The sequence below is a fragment of the Borostomias antarcticus genome (assembly GCF_949987555.1).
Source record: "Borostomias antarcticus genome assembly, chromosome: 13".
Lineage (NCBI taxonomy): Eukaryota > Metazoa > Chordata > Actinopteri > Stomiiformes > Stomiidae > Borostomias > Borostomias antarcticus.
Window position 1 is genome coordinate 8445470 of NC_140246.1, and position 22714 is coordinate 8468183.

Sequence of the window (22714 nt, forward strand, 5' to 3'; positions counted from 1 at the left end):
GGGGTCAATTACATTTCAGATCCAATCATAGATGCTATTTGATTTCACAGGAAGGCCTCTTACCTGTGTTACTTTGTTAGGCATTACCACTCTCTGTAGGGAGAGAAACAAGATGATGCAGAGGCATCACATCATACAGGAATATAAGGGAATTTGGGTTTCTGAAGTTGCAGTTCGAGTGACTACCAGAGGGTGGCAGCGTAGTAGTCACAATTGAGGGAAAAGTCACCATTGTCGTTTGTATGGCATTAGTTAAGAGGCTCATATACCTCATTTACCAACAGTAAATCAGTTGACTGGCTCATATATCACTGTGAGGAGCCAGTGAATCATAGAGCCACCTGCGGGCGTGGGATGACAGACGCCACGGCGCTCTGGAATACTGATGATTCAGTGATGTCGAATTGTGGGAGCAGAGCCTCTTAAATAGTCTGGCTTGGAATTTGAGCCATAATCATTCTCTATTATAATTCCTTGCAACAGACAAGAGACTATGCCGTGCAGTAAATAGGCTACACATACTGCACGGGGCTGAGCATTTATGGACGTCTCTCTCTCTCTCTCTCTTTCTTCCACCACCACACCTTTCTTTCTCCCTCTCCCTCTCTCTCCTGTCCTCATGGTAATATCCTCCTCCCTCCCCGGAGTTTGCCTACATGCACTAACAGGCAGCCCTGGCTGACAGTGCTCCTGTGATTCATTTGGACAGGCTAGACGACAAGCTGTGTAAACAACCATTAGTAATTCATGACTCTGTCCATCAGCTGCAGGCTTCAATTAACCCCCAGCTCCCGCTAAAAAATCCCCTCCTTCCTGGCTTCCGTAGGCCTTTTCTCATTTTCTTCTCGGTTTCTTGTAATCTTTTTAGTAGCATCCTCTAAAGTTTGATCCAATCCTCTTTTTGGACCGGATTCTGTTTAGTTTTTTATTCATCGTCCTACCCCTCCTCCTCTCTAACTATGCTGCTCGCCAATCACAGAGCCCATTGGTAATAGCGGCAAGCAGGTGCTATGTCACATGCATCTATATGCAAATTGCTTACTCGTATGCGTGTGAAATGATGCTCCATATGCTGAAAAAGTGGGGACATTTTGAATTTCTGCCAGCGCCGTCCCTCCTGGGCGCGCTGTTGTGTGAGATGTGGGGTTCGGACAGCGGGGTGCAGTAGTTAGCTTTGCTACACACCCTGACCCGGCAGTGTTGCTTTCTGGTTAAAGGAGTTGTTTTTTTTTGCAACGTAAATAAGTAAGGCTTGTTTACGTTGCCAAAAATCTGTTAAATCCCGTTTTGGAAGGACCCCGTCCCCACGTATAAACCAATCAACCGATAAACTCACTGTCGCCCAGCAGCTCCTCCGCCATGAGCCCGTCCTGCCGGTTGCCCAGCACGAAGGCCAGGAAGGACAGGATCAGGGCGTCCATGATGCCCATGATGGCCAGGATGTAGGCCCAGCGCACCGAGCAGGCGCCCAGGGTGTACTTGTCCGTCTGCTCTCCGCACATCCGCTTCACCTCGTCAGAGTCCCAGCCGTCCGGGTAGATCATACACCCCAGGATCAGACACGTACCTGGCAGAGGGAGGAGGTGGAGGAGAGAGAAGGAGGTGGAGGGGTATAGAAGGACAGAGACAGGAAACAGGGAGGGAGGAGAAGGGGTAGAGACAGAGGGAGAGAGGAGGTGGAGGGGTAGAGGGAGAGAGGAGGGGTAGAGAGAGGGAGAAAGGAGGTGGAGGGGTAGAGGGAGAGAAGAGGTGGAGGGGTAGAGAGAGAGGGAGGGAAGGTGGAAAGAGGGAGAGAGAATAAGACTTATCACAAGTTAGACCATACCTATGCTACACTAATTGACACTCTCCATTAGTCCTGTCTATATACTAGACATGCTCACAAACACGCATGCACACACACACGCAGTGATTGAATTCTGTGGAGTGTCTGGCAATAACAGGCATTAGTGCAGAGCAATAACAGTGTTGTCAGGGCATATCTAATCACACACAACAGTATCAGTCGCAGAGTGAGAGGTGCCAGACGGTGTGTGTTCTTAGGCCTGGGAGTGTTGAGCTAGCTAGTGCTGTCAGAGATGCTATAGGGCTGAAGTTGAGGAGAGGTGGCAGCCAGGAGATGGACAGCAGAGACATAGATTGGGGCTGCCAAGGGATTAAAAGACGGGTAATCTCAGGAAATGACAGAGCAAAGCTGTCTCCCGCCCCCTGCCCCCCTCCCTCTTTCTCTCCCTCCCAATCACGGTAATCGCTGTCACACAGGAGACAGGGAGAAGATACTGTGGAGGAACCCTAAGCAGGGGAGGAGAGGAGAGATGGAGTGGGTAATGTGAGGAAGAGTGGAGAAGAGCTCTCTCCAGTCTCTGGAGGATGCGATATGTGATGGTGGCGATAATGATGGTCACTGTAATAATAGTAGCGTTCAGGAACGCTAATCCATATCTCGCCCCCCAGTCTCCTGACAACCTGTAAATGTATTATTGACTACTCCAACCTAAAAAATCCCTCATACATTTGAGTATCCATTATGTAAATTTCTCCGATGGTCCATTAATGCGATTGGCAGTTACCAGAGATAGACTGGCTGCTAGCCCCTCTGTGTTCCTGCATACAGAGTGATGTTAAAGCTCGACACAGAATCACTCAGGTAATGAGGCTATAGTAAGCCTAGCCTGTACAGGTAAATCTCTTCATCTCTCTGGTCCAGTGGTCATTTTATATCTTAAATCTCATCTTAACTTTCTCTCTCTCTCTCGTCTGAGGTGCTCCGGCAACAACTGGACTGGGAAAGCAAAGGAGAGGCCTGGACACTTAACTCAGCCCTCATGATCATGACAACATGGCGCTGTGTATGCCTACTATGGTGCGCTGTGTTGTCTTGTTTTTTCTTTAATTTATAGTGTTCTCGCCGCACACACCATATACACACTCTCACACACACACACACATGACACTGCATACTCACCGTAGGCTATATACAGTACACTGACTGCACTACTTTTTCTATATTGCTCTTTTTCTTAGCTTATCCTTTTTTGTACTAGCATTTTGTACTTGCTCTTTGCACTGTCCTGTCTTGTCCCTGGACCCTGTCCAATGTTGAGAGTAACTGAGAAAGAGGAGAGAGACTGAGAGAGAGTAACAGAGGAAGTGGAGAGAGAGGAGAGTATCAGCGGGAGGAGAGAGTATGAGGGAGGAGAGAGTAACAGAGGGAGAAGAGAGGAGAGATTAACAGAGGGAGGAGAGTAACAGGGAGGAGAGAGTAACAGAGGGAGGAGAGAGTAACAGAGGGAGGAGAGAGTAACAGAGGGAGGAGAGTAACAGAGGGAGGAGAGAGTAACAGATAGAGGAGAGTATCAGAGGGAGGAGAGAGTAACAGAGAGAGAGAAACAGGCTTCCCAGAGCGGACCTTTTCAGGCATCCAGAAGGTCAATTAACGAAGCGCCGTGTGGTCATGGAGGGTTTTGAGTGGACTTTGCTCCCACTGAGTTCCTAGTTTGGGCCAATTTTCACCACTGAAGCCAGCAGAGGAAAAACACAATTCTATTCACCGGTTGTTCCTGTTGAAATCAATTACAGAGGAGGTGACTTTGAAGATAAGATGAATGAACCAGAATGTGCAGTAGACGATAATGATTTGTGGGTGTGTGCGCGTGTGTGCATCAGTGTGTTTGAGATTGCAAGGTCAGCTCATCTTTAAGAGTCAAGCGCATTTGTCAGAAATAACAAATGCGCTTGACTCTTAAAGATGAGCTGACCTTGCAATCTCAAGAACGTGCACATTAGTGTTTTCGCCGCTCTCAAGTCCACTCACTAATACATAATCCATTTCACGTCCATACATTAGTCAAGATTATGTCCAATAGTGAGGGTACAATGGTTACATGCACAGGACGCCCTAAATGTCAGCCTGTTGTGGGTTGTGTGTGAATGCATGTGCGTGCGTGTGTGCACCTGTATGTGAGTTTCACACTGAGCCTTGCCTTTCTCGCATGTCTTGCCAGTCAGATGACAGGTCTAGGGGAATGGGGGCTGAGGAGAGGATCAAGGAGGACTAAAAATCCCAGCTCTCCCAGCTTCTGCTCACCGGGGGGGGAAGGGGGGGGGGCATCTCCATAGACTGCTGCTAATTAGAGATCAGAGCGAGGATACGAGAGTACTACACTTATAATATGAGGCACACTACATTTTTTATCCATCAGCTTCGAGATCTCTCAGCCCCTCTTCCTCCATTGCCTTTGTGCATCCTTGATCTCTCCCTCCATCTCTCTCTCTCTCTCTCTCTCTCTCTCTCTCTCCTGTCTCTCTCTCTCCCAGAGGCTTCCCAGATGACAGCTGTTGGCAGGGCTGGCTGGCAGAGGTCTAGGTGAATCAGCAGTGGAGGAGGCAGAACCTGGACCTCTAAGTTAAACACACACACACACATAGCGACACACACAGGCGCCTCCTTAATCATGCAGCATCGCAAAGGCTGAGCCCTCTGCTCCGTCGCTACGTGGCCGCTCAAATGTCGCGTGCAGACGGGCGTACGTGTCTCCCCGGGTTTGTGTGTGTGTGCATCCGTGTATATGCGTGTGCGGCTTTGAAGACGACGTGTGTGTGTGTGTGTGTGGCTCATGGCAAATTATATAAACGAGCGAGTTAATTGGGGAAGAAAATTCCAGGTACAAAAAAAGTATCCCTTCTGCCCCCCCCCCCCCCGTTCCTCTGGCCTGGGGAGGCGTGTGTTTATGGATGAGCGTAGCGAGGCCAGGATGTGTGACTCCGCGCCGCCCTCCCCTGCATACGCTCCGGCAGATTAGCTCCTCTCCGCTCGGCCCAGAACCCAGATCTGCACCTGCAGCCGACCGGAGGCGTGGATTAATGAGCCAACAAATGAATACATAACTGATGGAGGAAGGCAGGGAGGACGTGATTAGAGACCATGCATGTGAACATACCTTTTCAAGACTTGCACCCGCCCCCCGTATCTCAGCTCTGAGATCAGATCCCCCTCCCTACCGTGTTCGTCATGGGGGCGGCTGTTCATATGTGAGGTGCTGAAACCCCGACTGGAGAGCCGCTGCATTCAGCTCAATGGTTTACCCACATCCTCTGTATGCAAGCCAACACACACGCACACACATACACACACATACACACGCACAAATCCATTTGCATGCTCCTCTCTCTTCCTACCTCCACAACACCTTGTCTCACTTGTCATTGGGGCTGATAAGGATTCTACAGACGGGGAAAGAGAGGCGCAGAGATAACGGAAAGGACTTGAGGAGAGATAAAAGAACGAGAGAGGGAGAGGAAAAAAAGAGAAAGGAAATGGACGAGGATCAGAGTAGTGCGTCTCTAAGGCTGGCGCTCATTACAGTCTGTTGTGGACGGCGCCTGTTTACTGCGCAGGTGGGGCCAAGAGGAGAGAGGGATGAACAGTTCGTATCGACGCAAACATTCTGACAACGGCTATGAAAGACGGCAACGTCAGGAATGTGTACACTGATGAGAGCATCTGACGAGAGCCAGCCAGGAGAGAATGAGGGTCGTTTTCTTGTGGAGCAGGGGAGAGGAGAGGGAGGGCATACTGAGTACAAGCAGGGACAAGTGTTACAAGGCTGGAATCCCAATGCACCTCATCTGACAGGAAGGGAGCGTTAAAAAAATGCAGCGCTAGACAGGGCTGGGCCATCAGAGACCGGCACTGTGGGAAGACGCACTTCCAAAGACAAAGAGCCACAGACAAGAGAGGCTGGTGTAGCACTGTAATCGACACTGTCATTAACACTGTGATGTAAAAAAAACATATGTTGTTTAAATTTAAAAAATAAAAAAAAATATATATATAGCCTAATATAGGCCTATACATATATTGTTTCAGTAGTCCACAAAAACAGCTTGTTTCTGTCATTTTGTTTTATTCTGTCGGGTAGTTTGTGGACACTCCCTTGAGGGCACGCTATAAAAATTTGGATTGAGAATCAAATTTTACAACCCAATAATTCCCAGGAACAAGCAGCCTTGGTCTCTATCAGGCATTCGGTGCGCTGAATCACTGGACTTATTACAGCGTTATTACCTCTTCATCATGTCCGCGCCAGAAACAAACAGGTGACCGCAGAGCAAGGTCACTCCTGCTTCACTCCAACCAAAAGTGTAACAAGGGAGAACAAACCTCCCTCTCTCTCTCTCTCTTCTTCCCAAATAGTTTTTCGGATTATATTTGGATATATATTTGGTTGTACGTTTAGGTTATATTCATGAATAGGCACCTAAGGTAGGATATATGGTGCACACACTGTGTGCTTGTGACAGCCATGGCATCCAAGGATAATAAATTCAACTTGGTTTCACTGTCAGCTACAGTAGCTGCTAGCCAACATTAACTGTCAAGGCAGCTTAATATAGGTTATCTTGAGCTGAAAGTTCTTGAGCTGAAAGTTGATGCTGAAAAAGGTACCGTTCAACCAATTGTTACTGTAGATAGTTAATCACACGATCTGCATAAATCACAATGCTAATCTTCATGAAAGGAAGTATCGTTTCCTGCTTTAAATCCCTCTCATCATCAAGAACAATGACCACTATAGTGGGAGTAATGCTGTCACAGAATGTTTCAGAGGGAGTATAGCGATAACATGAATCTAACATCTGATTCAGGGTCAGGTGTGTGTTTGATTGTCCTTATGTATGGCCTCCTTAAAGGTGAAATAGTCAACATTTCGATGTAGAATAATCATAAAAATAACAAAAAATCTCTAACGACTTGTGAGCCGATAGTTTTAGTACTCCTGATCACTCCCGCTGCCTCCCAACATACCGTGTGGTACGTCTACCATACTATTGGCTCAGCCTTGTTAGAGGCGGGTTGAGGGTTAACTAATCTGATTTTAGATCCGTGATTGAAGGCAATCTCAGCTTGGATCATCTGAACGTGTCCCACGAATCACAAGAGACCGGCCGTTCCACCAACCAGGCCCAGCACAGCTGGCATCTTGTTCTGTTGCTCCTCCTATCGGGGAGGCTAGGTTGAAACAGATGTTGCGACTGGCTGCCTGCTGTCACTCCTGTGATGTATGTGATGTGAGTGAGGAGCGGTTGGATGACTGTGAATCCCAGTGCCGTCCACCCCCCTGTGTGAGCATGTACTCAACATGCACCCCTGACGTGAGTCACCGGAGTCTCTCCCATCTCTCATGCTCTCTCTGTCCCTCTCTCTCTCTCTCTCTCCCCCTTTCTCTCTCATGACATGGTATGTGCAAGGTCCGCCACGTCTCATCTCTCCCTCGAGCTCGGCCCTACTCTGGGACGTGACCGGAGCCCTTTGCCATGCCCACAGGAGCCGTGGTGCTCCGAAGAAAACACTGTTTCCCATGAACCTCTAGGGCGGAGGGAACAGAAGAGGTGATTGGGAACAGGTGTTCCAATTAATTGCTGCAGAGTAACAAGCAGCTGCCAGGGAGGACCCATGGCAACAGGCAAAGTAGCCGCACGGAGGAAAAGGGACGCGTGTTAAGCCTTGTGTTCACTCACCGATAGAAGCTGAGTAAAAATCCACCCTAATGTTTTGGACTGGCTTTCGTGTGCTTAATAAGCTCACTACTGTCATAGTGAGCCTACTTGAACGGCTCCCAACCAGGCTGGTGCGCCGAGACGAAGCCATTTCCTCTTCTCTGCTGGGGAAACGAAAAGCTTCCGTTACACTGCACCCCCTTAAGCCTCGGATACACTAGAAGACTTTCACAATCTTAACAGATTATGAAATGACTGGGAGTATACACTAGACGACTGGCTTCTGCTGATTTTTGTATGACAACTGAAAAACTGGGTATCGCACATTTAACAACTGGACTGGGTGGTGACGAGTTTACACTACACGATTGCGTCCAGAATCTGCTCAAAAATATCAAACATGTTTGATATGCTCCGACTCGGATCGGGAGAAGTCTGTTCTCATCATACACTTGCCGATTTAAATCTGTACCCCTCATACTTACAGATTTCTGTGCCAAATTGCCACTTTGACTACCCCCAACAGTGCTCTTTGAAGTGGGAGATGACATATGAAGTTCCCCTGAAAGTTTTACAGATGTTTTGTTTGTTTTTGTATGCTACTGTGTTTGAAGTTGGGTCATGGGATTGTTCTATTATTACTCTGATATGGGCTGATGCAATACCCCCCCCCCTCTCGTTCTGAGAATGAGGGACTGAGAGAAGAGATAGAGAGGAAGCAGGGTACCAACTGTCACAGCTGCAAACCAATCCCACAGAGGACGTCCACCTGACATGAAAAAGGAAGTACCAGAGGGACAACAGCCGAGGAACCAGAGGCACAGTGACGAGGGAGAGATGAAGGTAAGATGTAGCGGTATGGTGGCTATAACTCTATGGAGAGAGGGATGTGCATATTCAATGAAGTCCCCAAAGTGAATTATACCAGGAGTAGTCTCTCCAGACTCTAATGTTATGTTGAATCGCTGCGCTCTGCGTCTGTGCCACCCCAGGTGGTTTTCTGATGTCGGGTCATGGGGTCAATATTGAAAGAGTGACAGGTCATAGCTGCAATGAGAACCAAGTATTTCAAACACAGATTCTGGAGATCTTTCAGTTCGTCAACAGAATGCAAATTGAAAACTTCTAGCAGTGCAGTCCAACATATCATCTTCCACTTGCATGATGTAACATAAGTTAATGTTAAAGTTTCAATACAGGCCTACATGTAGTAACGTTATTATGCGGAGTGCAGCGATTCAACCTAATGTTTATTGAGTCTTGCAGCAGAGAGAGACGCTAGCCCAGGTTAGATGGGCGGGGCGCCTGATCGCAAAAGTCGTACTGATTGGTGCCGCCAGGATTTTGGCAGTACCAATCAATGGCCAGGATTTGAAAACCAGTTTTTAGCATGAAGTGTCCCAGACCCATAGAGATCTGCAGCCTGCAGGACCGTAGTGTATCAGAGTAAGTAGCTCTCATGGGTCTGGTGTTGAGACTATACCAGGAGTGCTTTCTTTGAAAAAGAAAGGAACCATAAGCAGCGCCTTTAGGACTAGTTTGGTATTTAGCATCTTAAGCCCTGTTAAATGGTATATAATCGTAAATAACCTTATAACAGGGCTTATGATGCTAAATAACAAACTAGTCCTTTAAGTCAAAGTATAAGAGATTTGTTAAGTTTAAAATCGGTGATGCCCCAGTATTCGATTGACAGGTGATGCGGACCAACAGAATGCCCTGGGGGACGAGGCCAGGCACCACGGAGAGGCGAAAAGGTGCTTGTTTCAAGCTGGTTGCCATGGAGACACCTTGAACTCTATTCTCAGATCGCGCCCCTCCGACCACAGCGGCGGCGCTGTCCTCGCCACGTCCGACCAGAGCCCCCGACGATCGCCCAGCGGAGGAGAGGAGAGAAGCAGGACGACACTGGCAGTGCCGTTTCCATGGCAACCCCAGCCGGCGAGCGACTGAGCTCAGGGAGAACATTGTCCCACAAGCACGGGGATGAACCGGCTCGCATCGTCCGCTCCTCTGACTGTAAACAACCTGGGCCACAGCAAACCAACAACAGCGAACACAGTCGACAACAAATTTGAGCCCAAAGGAGCTGCTTCTGATCGCACAGAGGACTTTTCAAGGTCCTTCTTCGAGACTCCCCTGAGTATCAATCTAATCCAATGGGATCCCCCACCGACCCACCCACACACACACACACTCCACAAGTTCATCAAAGACCTACCTCTGCAGCACTGACGGATAGATGACGACTGCAGACGTTTGATGTCCTCCAGCTCAGACCTCATTTGTATTCTATTTCTGCCCCAGTCTTGGCAGCCGTCTTGTTAAGATTCTCTGTCAACATCATTAGTTGTGTTCTCTTCACACAGACAGGCACACACTCTCTTATTTGCACCTCAATACAAACTCTGTTACTTTGGAATCATAGACTGCCAATTAATTCATTTGAATTATTTGATTTTGGAGGGTGCTGCCTTACAAATTGATGCCACATTCACTAGATACAGTTCAGGTGTAACTCAGGTATAATCTAGCTAACCTAAAATGCGAAGGGGCTGGAAATTCTGCATTTATTTTCAATTTCCAAGGGAAGTTATCAATGGTCGCAGACCAAATGCCTCGCGACACAATTGGTTAGACCTACATGTACAACCAATCAGAGCACCTAACCGTGGGTTAGTCATTGTATCATCATAACAACAAGTGGGTACAGTCATTGTATCAAACCCGCCCTATAGTAGATAAACGGTTGTGATTGGCCCAACCAATATTTGGTCGAGTGGGACTCAGTTTGAACGGTTGGATGACCAGACTGATCTAGGGAGTGAAATAGAATGAGCTCACGTGATCAGGATGGCGACTCCAGGCTAAGTAGCCTAGAATTAGCGGTAATTCAGTGAGGGCAGGAACGCCAAATTATGTTTATTTCCACTTTATGCATGACAGGGCTTTGAGGAAAACATCACTATCATTAGACATATGGGTGAAGTGTTTGATATACTTGCTGTTTAACAACGTGTTCGTGTAGACAAGCGGCTGCGTTGTGAGCGGCGTTGTTCACATACTTCTTCCTGCGTACTTTGTGTGTAGCTGAATGATTTAACGGTGCGGACGTGTATTTTGCGCGTTCATTTCTGAGGACCAGCACAGCTAACGCTCCAAAGGGACACAGGAGATGTGTGGTACTAGCCATCTTTTGAACAGTTACAGGTAGTATACCGCCTTTAGGGTTTTACCCTTCTTATCCTCCTCCACTAGGGTCCTGGGGCTGTTTGACATGCCGCCAATGACGGCCATGTTTCCCTGCACTCTGGGGGGTCAACCACTTACAGTACGCTTACATCTTCCCAGACTTATTCTCCAGGACAGAGAGTGAGACCACCTATGAGCGAATACATCCCACAGACACTTTTGATCATAGGCTGAATTCTCGCACACACGTCTCGTTTCCAGAACACGGATCGCTCCCGGGGTCGACAGGCACATCAAAGGAAAGGCACCATGTGTTCCTTTGATTTCTGTGGAAACCTGAAATTAATGCCTAGGGGGGGAGACAGAAGAATGGAGCGCTGCGGTCGGCGGATGGATTCCTCAGTCGGATGGAGTCTCAAACACAGCGTCTCTCAATGGTTCGCTAGGATGAATAGCGTACATTCCATTTTACAGGTGCCGAAGCCTAGTGACCGGTTGTTTCACAAGACTGGAGGAAATTGCGCAGGCATCGCAACCTTCGTTGGCGTTCAATCACCATAAATCACTGAAAAAAGCATAATTCATTCCTTAACAGCGACAGCCAGGTGTCATGCCTTGGCCCGCTGCTGGAGTGAGAATGATGGATGACAAAAAGAGACACTGTGCGTCAGTCTCTGAACACACACACAAACTGAGAAACACACACACACACACACACACACACATCTTCACTCACCCAGCACACGCACACACAATCACCAACACTGATATCAAGCACGGACGCACGCACGCACATTGACTAGCATCAACTGCAGTCTTGGTTGCGTTTTTTAATGGGTCACCATGCCCTTGCCACCCCTCCCCCCCCCCCCCCCCCCCCCTCAGGAGAACCGATAAATCAGCTGGCTGTCTGCATTGCTTCAGCCTGGTGATCAAAAAGATGAACCCAGATGGGAAATCTATAAAGCTAACCCCTCCTCACGACTCTCAGACACGGCATGGCTGCCTGGAGCAGAGGGGAACAGAAGCTATGGCCTGCCACAGCCATACACACACAAAAAAAAAAAACTTTGGCTAGTCTACTCTGATGGATCAAACGCTGACTGCGTTTTGGTCAGATACAGCATGTTTGGCGTCGAAACAGAGATGCATACAAGGAGAGGCACCTCATACCCACGGTGAAATACGGTGGTGGGTCAGTGATGATTTGGGGCTATTTTAATTCCAGAGGTCCAGGGGCACTGGTTAAGATTGATGGCATTGTGGGAGTACAATAACGGGGAGACGGTAGACGTAAGGCGAGTCGAGTCTAGCTATTTACTCTCACATAAAAAACAACAAAAGTTACAGTGCTACAACAAAGTAGCAAGTATAAACAATGTAACCACTAATGTCTCCTCTCTCGTAGCCTAGCAACCCAGAAAGTATCCAACGCATGAGCTAAACACATATGACATTTGTCTACATTTGAACTATCTGTTAGTTCTCATTCTGAATTCCTAACTCTCTGGTGAATGTCTCAATACTATGCAAATGTGTATCCACCTCACAAGCCTCCACAGAATTCACCATATCAAAAAATACAGAACAGCAATATTACAGCCAACAGGCAAACAGTTCATAGGGATTATCAGACTTTCTCAAAAGTGCTAGTTTTGTTAACGTTTTGATCTGAACCATTGTATATGATCATAAGTAACCTTAAAACAGGGCTAAACATGCATTTTCCCTTTACTACTCCTTTAAGTTGGCTACTGACTATTTGTGCGAAATACAGTACATGTTCATTTAAAATGATTTGTGATTGAGTTTACTTCAAATCTACAGTTGTATAACATTATATGATTGCAATACTATAATATTTGTATCATTTATAATATAAAGCATTTATTTTATAAAGTGAGAGTGCTGTCTTTCCAATAGCTTAATATCCCGGGTGCGCCTGGTCCAACTGTGTGCCCTTCCGGATACAGCGTTCACTGAACAAGTAGGCTAATATCATCCAATGCATTGAAGCTGCTAAATATGACAGGTGGAGTCCAGTCTTTAGATTTTCGTTGGGCATGCCGCAATGACAGCTTTGTATTTTATAGCCTACATTTTTGTAGACTGTAGGCTATTGTATGGGCCTGTTGTATTCTATCACTTTGCCATTTTGCACTGTCTCTCTATTATGCGCTAAGGTCCTCGTAGTAGGAAGCCTACTTGGCTGAATTAAAATCGGATGGATGGATTCGACCTGCAGTCCTCTGACTTTCCAACTCCCCTGACACAACCCCACCTTAACCATTATGCTATTGAAAAGTTGGCGAGTCGAGGACATGGATGACCAGTATTCATTCAGAGAAGTGACATCTGTGCATGACCTTGTAGTTGCATGTCCTTATATGGGGCTTGTAGGGAGTTTACCTATGTTAATTCGGCCACGCGGCTTCAATTTGCGAAACCATGGGATTCATCACTATGAGAAGGCAAGTACGAAATCACCCAGCGGTTACGAACACTTCGTGAATCAGACGGGAGCTTTCTTTAGAAACGTTTTTAGGAAGAAATTGAATTTATTGGTATTTGATATTGGTGAGTGAAGCAGGGCACAATCTCATTGGCTTGAACTGAGATTGTGTGGATGATTTCTAAGGTTTTGCCTTCTATTTCTAGTCCTAATTAACTGGAGTTTAACTGTTTTTCTTCTTAATTATGAAGTGATGGACTAAAGTGCTTATTTGATACTGAGAAAGAGAGACTTAAGTCTGTAGTCCCTCTCCACCTTTCCTGCAGTTGAGTAAGTTGGCTGCAGTTTCCTGGAATAAGCTTGCAGTCATGCTTTACTCTGTGATCAAATCAGTTGTCTGGCTGGTTTGAGGACACATCCAGAGTCATATTAGTTATACGGATATTTATAGACTGCTCTCCGCTAACTCCACTCAAAATAACTACTTTAAAGGTGTATGATTGCATCTCATGTCAAAGTGCACCCAGAGAAATGGCTTGAAATACAAAATGGCTTCAAAGGCTTTATTCACACTTGATGGGGCAATAACTCACAAACCAATGTTATGCACATACATTAATATGAAAGACACTTTAAAGATTTCTTGGCAGGTGATTGGATGAACCATTTGTGTATCACTATCATGCGCTAACTTCAACCGCTCATCACTGTCGTCACACTTAAACCCACCCTGCCTGTTTGTATTTCAAATTCCTCACAAACAACGCTGATTGGCGAGATCGTTTGTGATCTGGCACAAACGGATCTTTATGGAGAGTATCCAGACTGATTTGCGAAAGAAACAAGAATGTGAGCTCACAAAATCAGGATGGTCTCACGAGGCTAGCTGCTATTTAGTAATAAATAAATATTAGTATATAATATAGTATTTAATAGTAATATATTTATTTAGTTATTCATTTCCATACAATGTTTGTCAAAGCCAGTGAGCCACTGTAGAGGGGCTAAAGAGCCGCAGGTTGCAGACCCGTGGTATAGACCCAATATGACGCGAGGGGGCGGAGTCTTGCCTCCACGCCACGGATCCCACAACTCAGCCCCTGAGTGGGCTAGAGACACACTTGTCTTCACTGGTGGGGGCAGGTGGGTAGCCCGGAGAAGGCTCCACTGCCCCCGACCCAATATGACGTGAGGGGGCGGAGTCTCGCCACCACGCCACGGACCCCACAACTCAGTCCTTGAGTGGGCTAGAGACACAGGGTCTTCACTGGTGGGGGCAGGTGGGTGGCCCGGAGAGAGGTACACTGTCCACGACCAGCTCTGACCCGAGGGGGCGGAGTCTCACCATCACACCACTATCCATGCCATGAACTCCACAACTCAGCCCCTGAGCGGGCTAGAGACACACGGTTTTCACCATTGGGTGTATGGAGATTGCCCAGAAGTAACTGCACTACACCCGAACCGCTCTGACCCAAGGGGGTGGAGTCTCGCCACCACGCCATGCACCCCACAACTCAGCCCCTGAGAGGGCTAGAGACACACTTGTCTTCACCGGTGGGGGCAGGTGGGTAGCCCAGAGAGGGGTCCACAGCCCCCGTCCCAATATGACATGAGGGGGCGGAGTCGTGCCACCACGCCACTGTCCATGCCACGGACCCCACAAATCAGCCCCTGAGAGGGCTAGAGAAACACGGTCTTCACCGGTGGGGGCAGGTGGGTAGCCCGGAGAGGGCTCCACAGCCCCCGACCCAATAGGACACGAGGGGACAGAGTCTCGCCACCATGCCATGGACCCCACGGCCAATGGTCCTAGGATATTGACAATAAACTACCGGTGGAATGGTGGTGGAGCATCCATCGGGGACCTGCTGTAGGTCCGCTAGCCTTGTGTTATCTGGGTTTAATCCTTACCTTTGTACAATAGAATTGCAGCAAAATTGCTAACGTTACAGGAATCATCAGTGTAACTGCTTTAGCCACTGACCGCTACCATTAATGTTATGGAAGCTGCTGCTAGTGGTTGTGAGCTCATGAGCTAACTGGCTATCTCACTCTTATTGTGCTGGATTAGCATTGGAAGCATTGGAACTGATGTGTCCAGGCGACAAGACCTATCTTAATTTATCAGACATTATTTCATGTCATTTCAATTCACAGCTATTTCAGTGGCGTGACTAGCTTCCGTCCTACCAGTCCTGAACAGAAACAAGCCAACCACGCACATAAGCCAGGCTGGACCTGGCCTGGTTTTCCTAGTTTTCCTATTTTGTTGTTGGACATCATGTTTTGTTTGATATCATGATTCTTGCATTCAAGCACCGAAGTCTGAAAATGCCTTTTAATCAACAAACTTGGACACACATGCGATCAGCTCTTTATATATACTGGTGTACTCTTGCGAGAGGTTCCTGCTGTGGCTGTTTGAGGTTGTTTGTTGGCAGCGATCGGGACACTCCTGCAGAGGATTAACTTGTTGATATGCAGGTCTCTTAAGCTGTGAGGATGAGCTGTGCAGGGACAGAGCAGTCGCACCCACCTCCACCTCCTTCCCACTAATTATATTAACTACTAGAGAGCCAGGGCAATCAAGTCCTAGGCGTAGAAAACCTTCACCTGACACTTAGCATGCACAGTGCACACACCACCCACCAGCAGTGTCGCTGGATCCGACATGCCTCCACAGTCCTCTTAACCTTTAACAAGGAGGTTTGTGCACAGCAGCAGTACAATAAATGTTGTTTGTATCACTCAATGGGATACACATTACAATACAAGTGGATCTACTCTGAAAACAAGCCGCCATTATTATTTTTATCCGCTTGTGGAAGATGCTCTCCTACACATGACCTCACGGAGCATATAAACCCATCTGATGTGAATGAGTGAGTGAGTTCCACGATCACGGAGAGTCGACTTTCCCTCAGGAGTGAACTGAAAGTAGGAAAGCCGGGGTGTATTCTGCTCCCTTCTGGGATGACGAGTTTACGCTCTTTGAAATTATCACTTTCCCCGGCTGGACGATTTGTCACTGGTCCCTTGTGCTGTGGGGACCAGTGAAACTATTTAGTGACGCTCCCTAGGGAACAGATAACTTAGACGGCAGACTGTGACAGATTTCTAGTGCAGAGGAGAGCGTTCCATCAATGGCTGTGCGCATTCATAACATCCACTCTACTCAGGCTTTCACAATTACACACACAAACACACAGACACAAAATAAACAGCTTTATGGCCTCCAGACTACCATACCGTGAATGCCTAACTATGAGACCCCAATCTCAGAATCAGTTTTATTGATAAGTAATTTTTACACAAACTATGAATTTGTTCTTGTCAGTTGGTGCATAAAACTGATGGGTATACATCATTAGACAGGGTGCAAGGACAAGACGGGACAGTGCAAAGACAGGATGGCCTATTCGTTCTCCATGTCCCTCACTTATCAGCATCCATGAGCCCCTGTCGCTGGGTCCCCCATTGCTCTGTGATCAGCTTGGCTTATCGTGATAGTGCGCTGTGGCCAGCATCAAGTACGGCCCAGGCTGACACCTCTGGATCCTAGAGTGAGACTCCAGCTAAGGCCTCATTATCTCCTCGGTCAGCAGCTCCGGCCGTCCAGTCATGCCACCAGGCCTAATTACATCATTTCCCCTCTGACTGAAAGGGCATGAGCTGAGGCAAAACGCTAACAGAGCCCCGTGGAACTAGCCATACTACCAACCACCATCCGCATCGCGTGAGCAAAGCAGGCACATCAGTCTCATAAAACATGTATGAAACACTGCAAGGGTATCACTACAGAAAAAAGCTTGCTACGGCCCGTAGAGACCTCGTTTCTGCTCTTTAGGAAACTGGAGGAACAGTAAGAAAAACCTCCTCCTCCTGCAAATCAATGGTTTAATTAGTGGTGCAGTTCTAATGAATTAAACAGATATGCACTGAGCATCAGGAACTGACTTGAACTCTTACAGCATTTTAATGACCCAGCTCTATGACAAGCTGTGGCAGATGGGGTGCATGTATATGTATGTATGTATGTATGTATGTATGTGTACTCCTAGACATCTATTTATACAGACTTGATGTATATATGTACATATTTTTTTATTCTATACTGTACACATGCTGTACATATGTATGTATAGTCTCTTTTCTTCCTCTTTTTTGTTTTCTACTCTGTATCTAGTGTATTTTTCCAAACTTGTTGTAATTTTTTTTTCACTGCTGAATTGCCAAATTCCCCCCTAGGGGGATCATTAAAGTATCTCTACCTATTGATGATCGTTTTGTCACTGCCAGATGAACTTTGACAGTCTCTCCTACCTCTCTGCTTCAGTGCACATCTCTTCATCTCTCTCTTAATTTACGTTCCCAACTGCTCTCTGATCAAAACTGTCAGTCACACTTAAGTCCATACGATTCCTCAATCAGATATGCCACTTTCACTTTAGCTCAAACAGGTCTAGTAAGATCTGCCAATCAGATCCCCCATTTTACCTGCCAATCATAATTTAAGTTAAAAAGGCCACACACTTTAACGTAATGCAAAGCTGACAAACATAGAGCTGCTTAGGGCTAATAAGCCACCTCTGACCCTCTCTCAACAGCTTCACGAATACTTGATTGAGAATACCAATGTCCTCTAAAACCATCTTTATTCAAATCTAATAACAAGAATGAAAGTAAACCAGGATATAACGATTTCTCGTCTTTTTTTTTTATTTTTACCGAAGCACACATTTGTCCTGTAATGGCATTTACCCTATGCAAATGCACGGCCATGTCTCCAGCACATCTGATTGATTGGCAGGTAGTACACAGGCAGCAGCACCTCTGTGTGTGGTGTGACCGTTGCATGCGGAGCCTGGCGCTGGATCTCCCATGACCACCTCCACAGGGACACGGATATAAACCACCCCCCGCCCAGACACGTTTACGCCTCCTGACACGCATGTGTGCTCTGCGTGATTCACAAGGTGACAGCTCTATTAAGCGACATGCCGAATATTTTGGGAGCGGGGATTCGAGAGCACGCGTTATGACATGATGTGCATCGCAGGATATCTCTGAGGCTAACATCTCTCTTACGTTTGGAGGGTCCATTAATCTGTGCGTCCCGGGTAGTTTCCCTCTCGGTTTCATGGCTATGATGACACATGCCTATCAGCCATTACGATGTAGAGACAATGTCATCCAAGCAAAGCTCAATAGAATTGGAATGTGGCTCTAATTGCTTTCAAGTCTCACCCTACTGCACCCGCTGAATGTCTCTGCAGTTGATCTCTCAGTCCTGTGATTCATACTGCTCCACAGTGGGGTAAGTAAGTGGCCTTGAGAACTGATGGCTCTCGAGCCTAGTGGCCCACAGGGCAGGAGCCTATCTCCTTAGCGTGAGGCAGCTTGATGTACAAGTACACCCCCTGGACATGACGGCAGTATGTCCACAGTGTCAGCCCCAAAAAAGGTACTGGCCTCTGCTGTAATCTCTCCAAAGACACAGCCATCGTCCCTCAGTCTTTCTCCTTCCCAGGCATGTAATGTAGCCCTGATCCCTGAGTTCTATTCGATGGGATTTAGCTGCCAGCTGCGGGCGCTTCGCCGAATGGGGAGTCAGATGCGAAAAAGAGAGGGACAGCCGGAGGGTTCTCTCTCTCTCTCTCTAGATGTTCTCAGGGGTGTTTTCTCTTTCTAGGCTTTGGCATGTGCTGCTGAACAGTTGGAAATTCAAATGGGGTTCTCACAGTGATGGACAGCGATCCGGCTTTCATCTAACCCATTCACAACTCCCCAAGATGACCGGCTCCCAATGTCCTCTAAAGCTCCGGCTAGGGCCTCAGTGTGTGTGTGTGTGTGTGTGTGTGTGTGTGTGTGTGTGTGTTTGGTCATGTTGCATCATCCCAGTAATCCTTTCAGACTCCGCCTGTCTGTCATGATGCCTCAGGAAGGATAAGACCTGGTTGATGTCATTAGCTGGTTGCTGGCTTTAGTGAGGCATCTATCTGAATAACCTTGAACTTTGTACACTGCGCTCCTTAAGTTACTGTATGGAGAGTGAGGTTAACCGAGCTTCATAATCAGTTTAGAGAGGCAGAGTGGAAATATCCATAGTCAACTCAACATTACCTCCGATTGCCCTAATACTGCATTTGTGCATCAAGAGTCATTCAATACAAACACACACACACACACACACACCTCGATAAAACAATGCAGCCTGTTAGAAGAGGAGCCTGACAGTGGCCGCAGCTGCTTGAGCGCAGCTTTGTGCTCTTCTGATAAAGAAAACCCCTGGATCAACAAGCCACTAGCAACCCAAATTGACTTTTTATTGTAATCTGCTAATGCAAAACTTCCTCCTCAGGAGACCCATTGAGTGGGTACTGAGTGTGGATCTTTGCAAAATAATTTGCCACACAGACAGCTTAGTGCTCAGACAGCCAGAACCCGGAAAAAGATCATCCAAATGCTTCTAAAGCACTCAAGTGCCCACCCTTAGGCTCCATCTTCTGTTAGCTACAGAAGCCATTTCCAGTCTGAGATACGGGGGAGTGGCCGTCTGAGCCTGGGTGTGAATGCTGGCCAGGTTTGTCAAGCACCAATCTGCTGCCGCCTCTCTGGCCCTGGCGGACCGCCTGCTACCACTGCACACCCCCAGGCTGCCTGTATGAATGTCACAGGATACGCGTATTTGCCATTGACCTTGTAGTCCCTTTGCCAGGGAGGGTGGGGGGGAGGGTGCCTGTCAGTCTAGATTTGGGAGTTAATAGGTTAGGTATACGGCAACAGGGTGGTCTAGGAGGATGAGAGAGAGTCCAGCAGCTCCACTTTGAGAGGAGCAGCTATGTGTGAGTGGAGGCAATGTAGCGCCAGGGACAGTCAGAGATAAGAGGACAGAGCAGCAGGCACTGGAGGTGAGGGACAGTAGTGGACCTGAGCAAGAACTAGGTACTGTTATGGCAAGGCAGTCTGACATAACTAAAATAATGGCAACAATAGTACAACAGGAGATCTCGAGTCCTATAATTATTATATTATTTATACGGTATTTCCTTGGATCTAGGCCTGCAGAAGCAGACTCTTCTGTAATGTTCAGGTGAACACCTATCAAACATTCAAAGCCACGGTGTTCTTTCGATGACACGTGCCTCTGGGCCATGTGCAGTCTTAGAAAAACGCATCACTGTGGTCAATCCCTCATGAAATTACATCTGATCACCTAGATCCAGGGGTTTTCGACAATAAAACCAGGATTTCTGGACGCACATAGAAGAAAACAGATCCTAATATTGGCAATTACTGGGAACTTCACAATAGACAATTTCACTGTGGCCACATGACGACATTTCTGACAGAATGGCAGAGGGGGAGCGATGAGGAGAGACAACAGTGAGTGAGTGGAATAAAACCGAGACTGTATGGTGGTGAATGCTGGGCGGACTGGTGTGTGCCATGCATGCACGCCCATGAGCGAAGGAGCGGTGCTGGATCAATATGAGACGAGGAACAGCGAGCAGCTAACAAGCCCAGAGCTCCGACTGTCCTCACCCATGTAAGACTGCTTCTCACACCGCAGAACTAAACATGATCTCTCTCTCTCTCCTCTCTCTCTCCCTCTCAGCAACCACAATAGGCTGCATACTCTTAATTCATGGGCATAGAAATATGAACAGGTGCATTTATAAATCATATTTTTCACAAGCACAGTTGGTATATTATTAAATCCATTTCTCCTCCAGAGGAAAGAAAACAAACAAACCTGACACTGACTCAGAGAGAGAGAGAGGGGGGGGGGGGGGGGAGAGAGAGGGAGAGAAAGAGAGAGAGAGAGGCTTTCATCTGCTGTGCAAAGAGAAACAAACGCCATCGCTGTGCTCATTAGACAGGCTTATGTTTTAATTCTGCCCACGATGATGCAGTGCTACTGTGGATTTTACTCCGGATTTTAAACTCAGAGCTCCTGTTGTTTGTGTAAATTGCCATGAGTTTTCGCTGGGGTGCCAGTAATTATATGCAGACCTACTTCTGACAAATGGTGTTACCACCCCCTTTTTTCAGGGGATAGGCATAGAAAGCTGAAGGAGCATCAGTTTACAGACAAGCTTCATCACTGGCTGTTCATTCTATTGTGTTACTGTACATCCTCTGTAATTTGTAATTGCAGATTGTGTTGTTGGCTCTCATGTAAATATTTTGTTGAGCAGCTTACTGTTGTTGAGAGAGAACCACAGTAGGCAAATTCTCCAGCCATCCTTATAATCTGTGGGGAAGCTAAATTGCTTTCACTGATATGCCTCTGTTGAGGACAACATCTGCATATCTTTAACATTCATAAAACAGCAGTGCTGTGAGAGAATGACTTTGATGGTTTTTTTTTCTTTTTGAGTCATGACACCTGAAATAAATAAACTTTGTGAAATCCAGAGAATTTTGGCTTATTTGATAGGAAATTAATTGCAGACCCTTATCCATCACTATAAGCAATTGTGGTAATTTCAATGCCTCATGGCATGAGGCTCATGCACACACCCTGGACCCTGTAAACGCCTAGTTCTGACTGCACATGGTCATGAAAGAGATGCCTCTGCTCTGTCACAGTCAGACCTCTGAAGTCCGAACTCGAGAGCATCAAAAATGCACTTACCGGCGGCCAGCTGCATCCAGCCGCAGATCTTGTATACTGTGGCAGTGCTGCAGAAGAAAAAGAGCGCGAAGCAGCCGATGCAGGAGAGGACCAGCATCATGGACATCCCGATGAAGAACGACGCAGCTTTGAACGCGCCCGAGGGGATGGTGCTGAACTCGGTGAAGCTGCCTTGACATGTCAGGTCCCGGGACAGCCCGTTCCCTATACAGTAGTGGAACAGACCGAAGTAGCCGGCCTGCGGCGTGTCCACGCCGTCTCCGATCCAGTAGGGCTGTATGAAACACACCACGTTGACAATAGCGAAGAGGATGGTGAATATCGCCCAAAGAACCCCGATGGCGCGGGAGTTCCTAACGTAATTGGTCTGGTAGATCTTAGCAGCCTCCGATGCAGGGAGCATTGTTGCAGGGGCACCGGGCACCATCATTTAGCCTACTTTCTACAGAATATTGTCCAGATCTTGAGACGCGATTGTTCTGACAATGGGCTATATCACATTGAACCTTCAGTCAACAGCGTACCCTATTGTCCAAACGTCCCATCACATTATGACACGACACACTAGAACAGCTCCTTAATTGCGTTGTTGATAAAAGTCCAGCTTGCTCTGATTAAGGTAGGCTAGTGGACGTGTTGTCCAACTTCTATCGCGGTCCTTAGTGCCACAACAAATGTTTCTATGTCGCCTAGTTATGACCGAATAGCCTATTGCACCGGTGAATGAATCTCACGAATGACCACTGCAATCGATTGTAGGATATTCATTCCGCATTCCCATTCCTTACTCAATGGCCAGTGGGCTAATGAGCAGATGCTCAACCAATAAGCCTAAGCTCCATATTGAGCGCTAAAAAAAACATGTAGGCCTAGTGGGGCTACAAATCAAAACGAAAAATGTCCCCACCTGATTTGACCAAAACCAT

At 47.2% G+C, this 22714-nt stretch overlaps 1 protein-coding gene across 1 annotated transcript; it reads right to left on the reverse strand.

Annotated features, from left to right (window-relative positions):
* Positions 1 to 1319: 1319 nt before the first annotated feature.
* Positions 1320 to 22218, reverse strand: lhfpl3 (LHFPL tetraspan subfamily member 3; the record flags this gene model as incomplete). Its single annotated transcript, XM_084447734.1, has 2 exons — positions 1320 to 1567; positions 21789 to 22218. 2 exons carry the CDS (start codon positions 22216 to 22218, stop codon positions 1320 to 1322), a joined length of 678 nt encoding a protein of 225 aa, XP_084303860.1.
* Between the last annotated feature and the right edge of the window lie 496 nt (positions 22219 to 22714).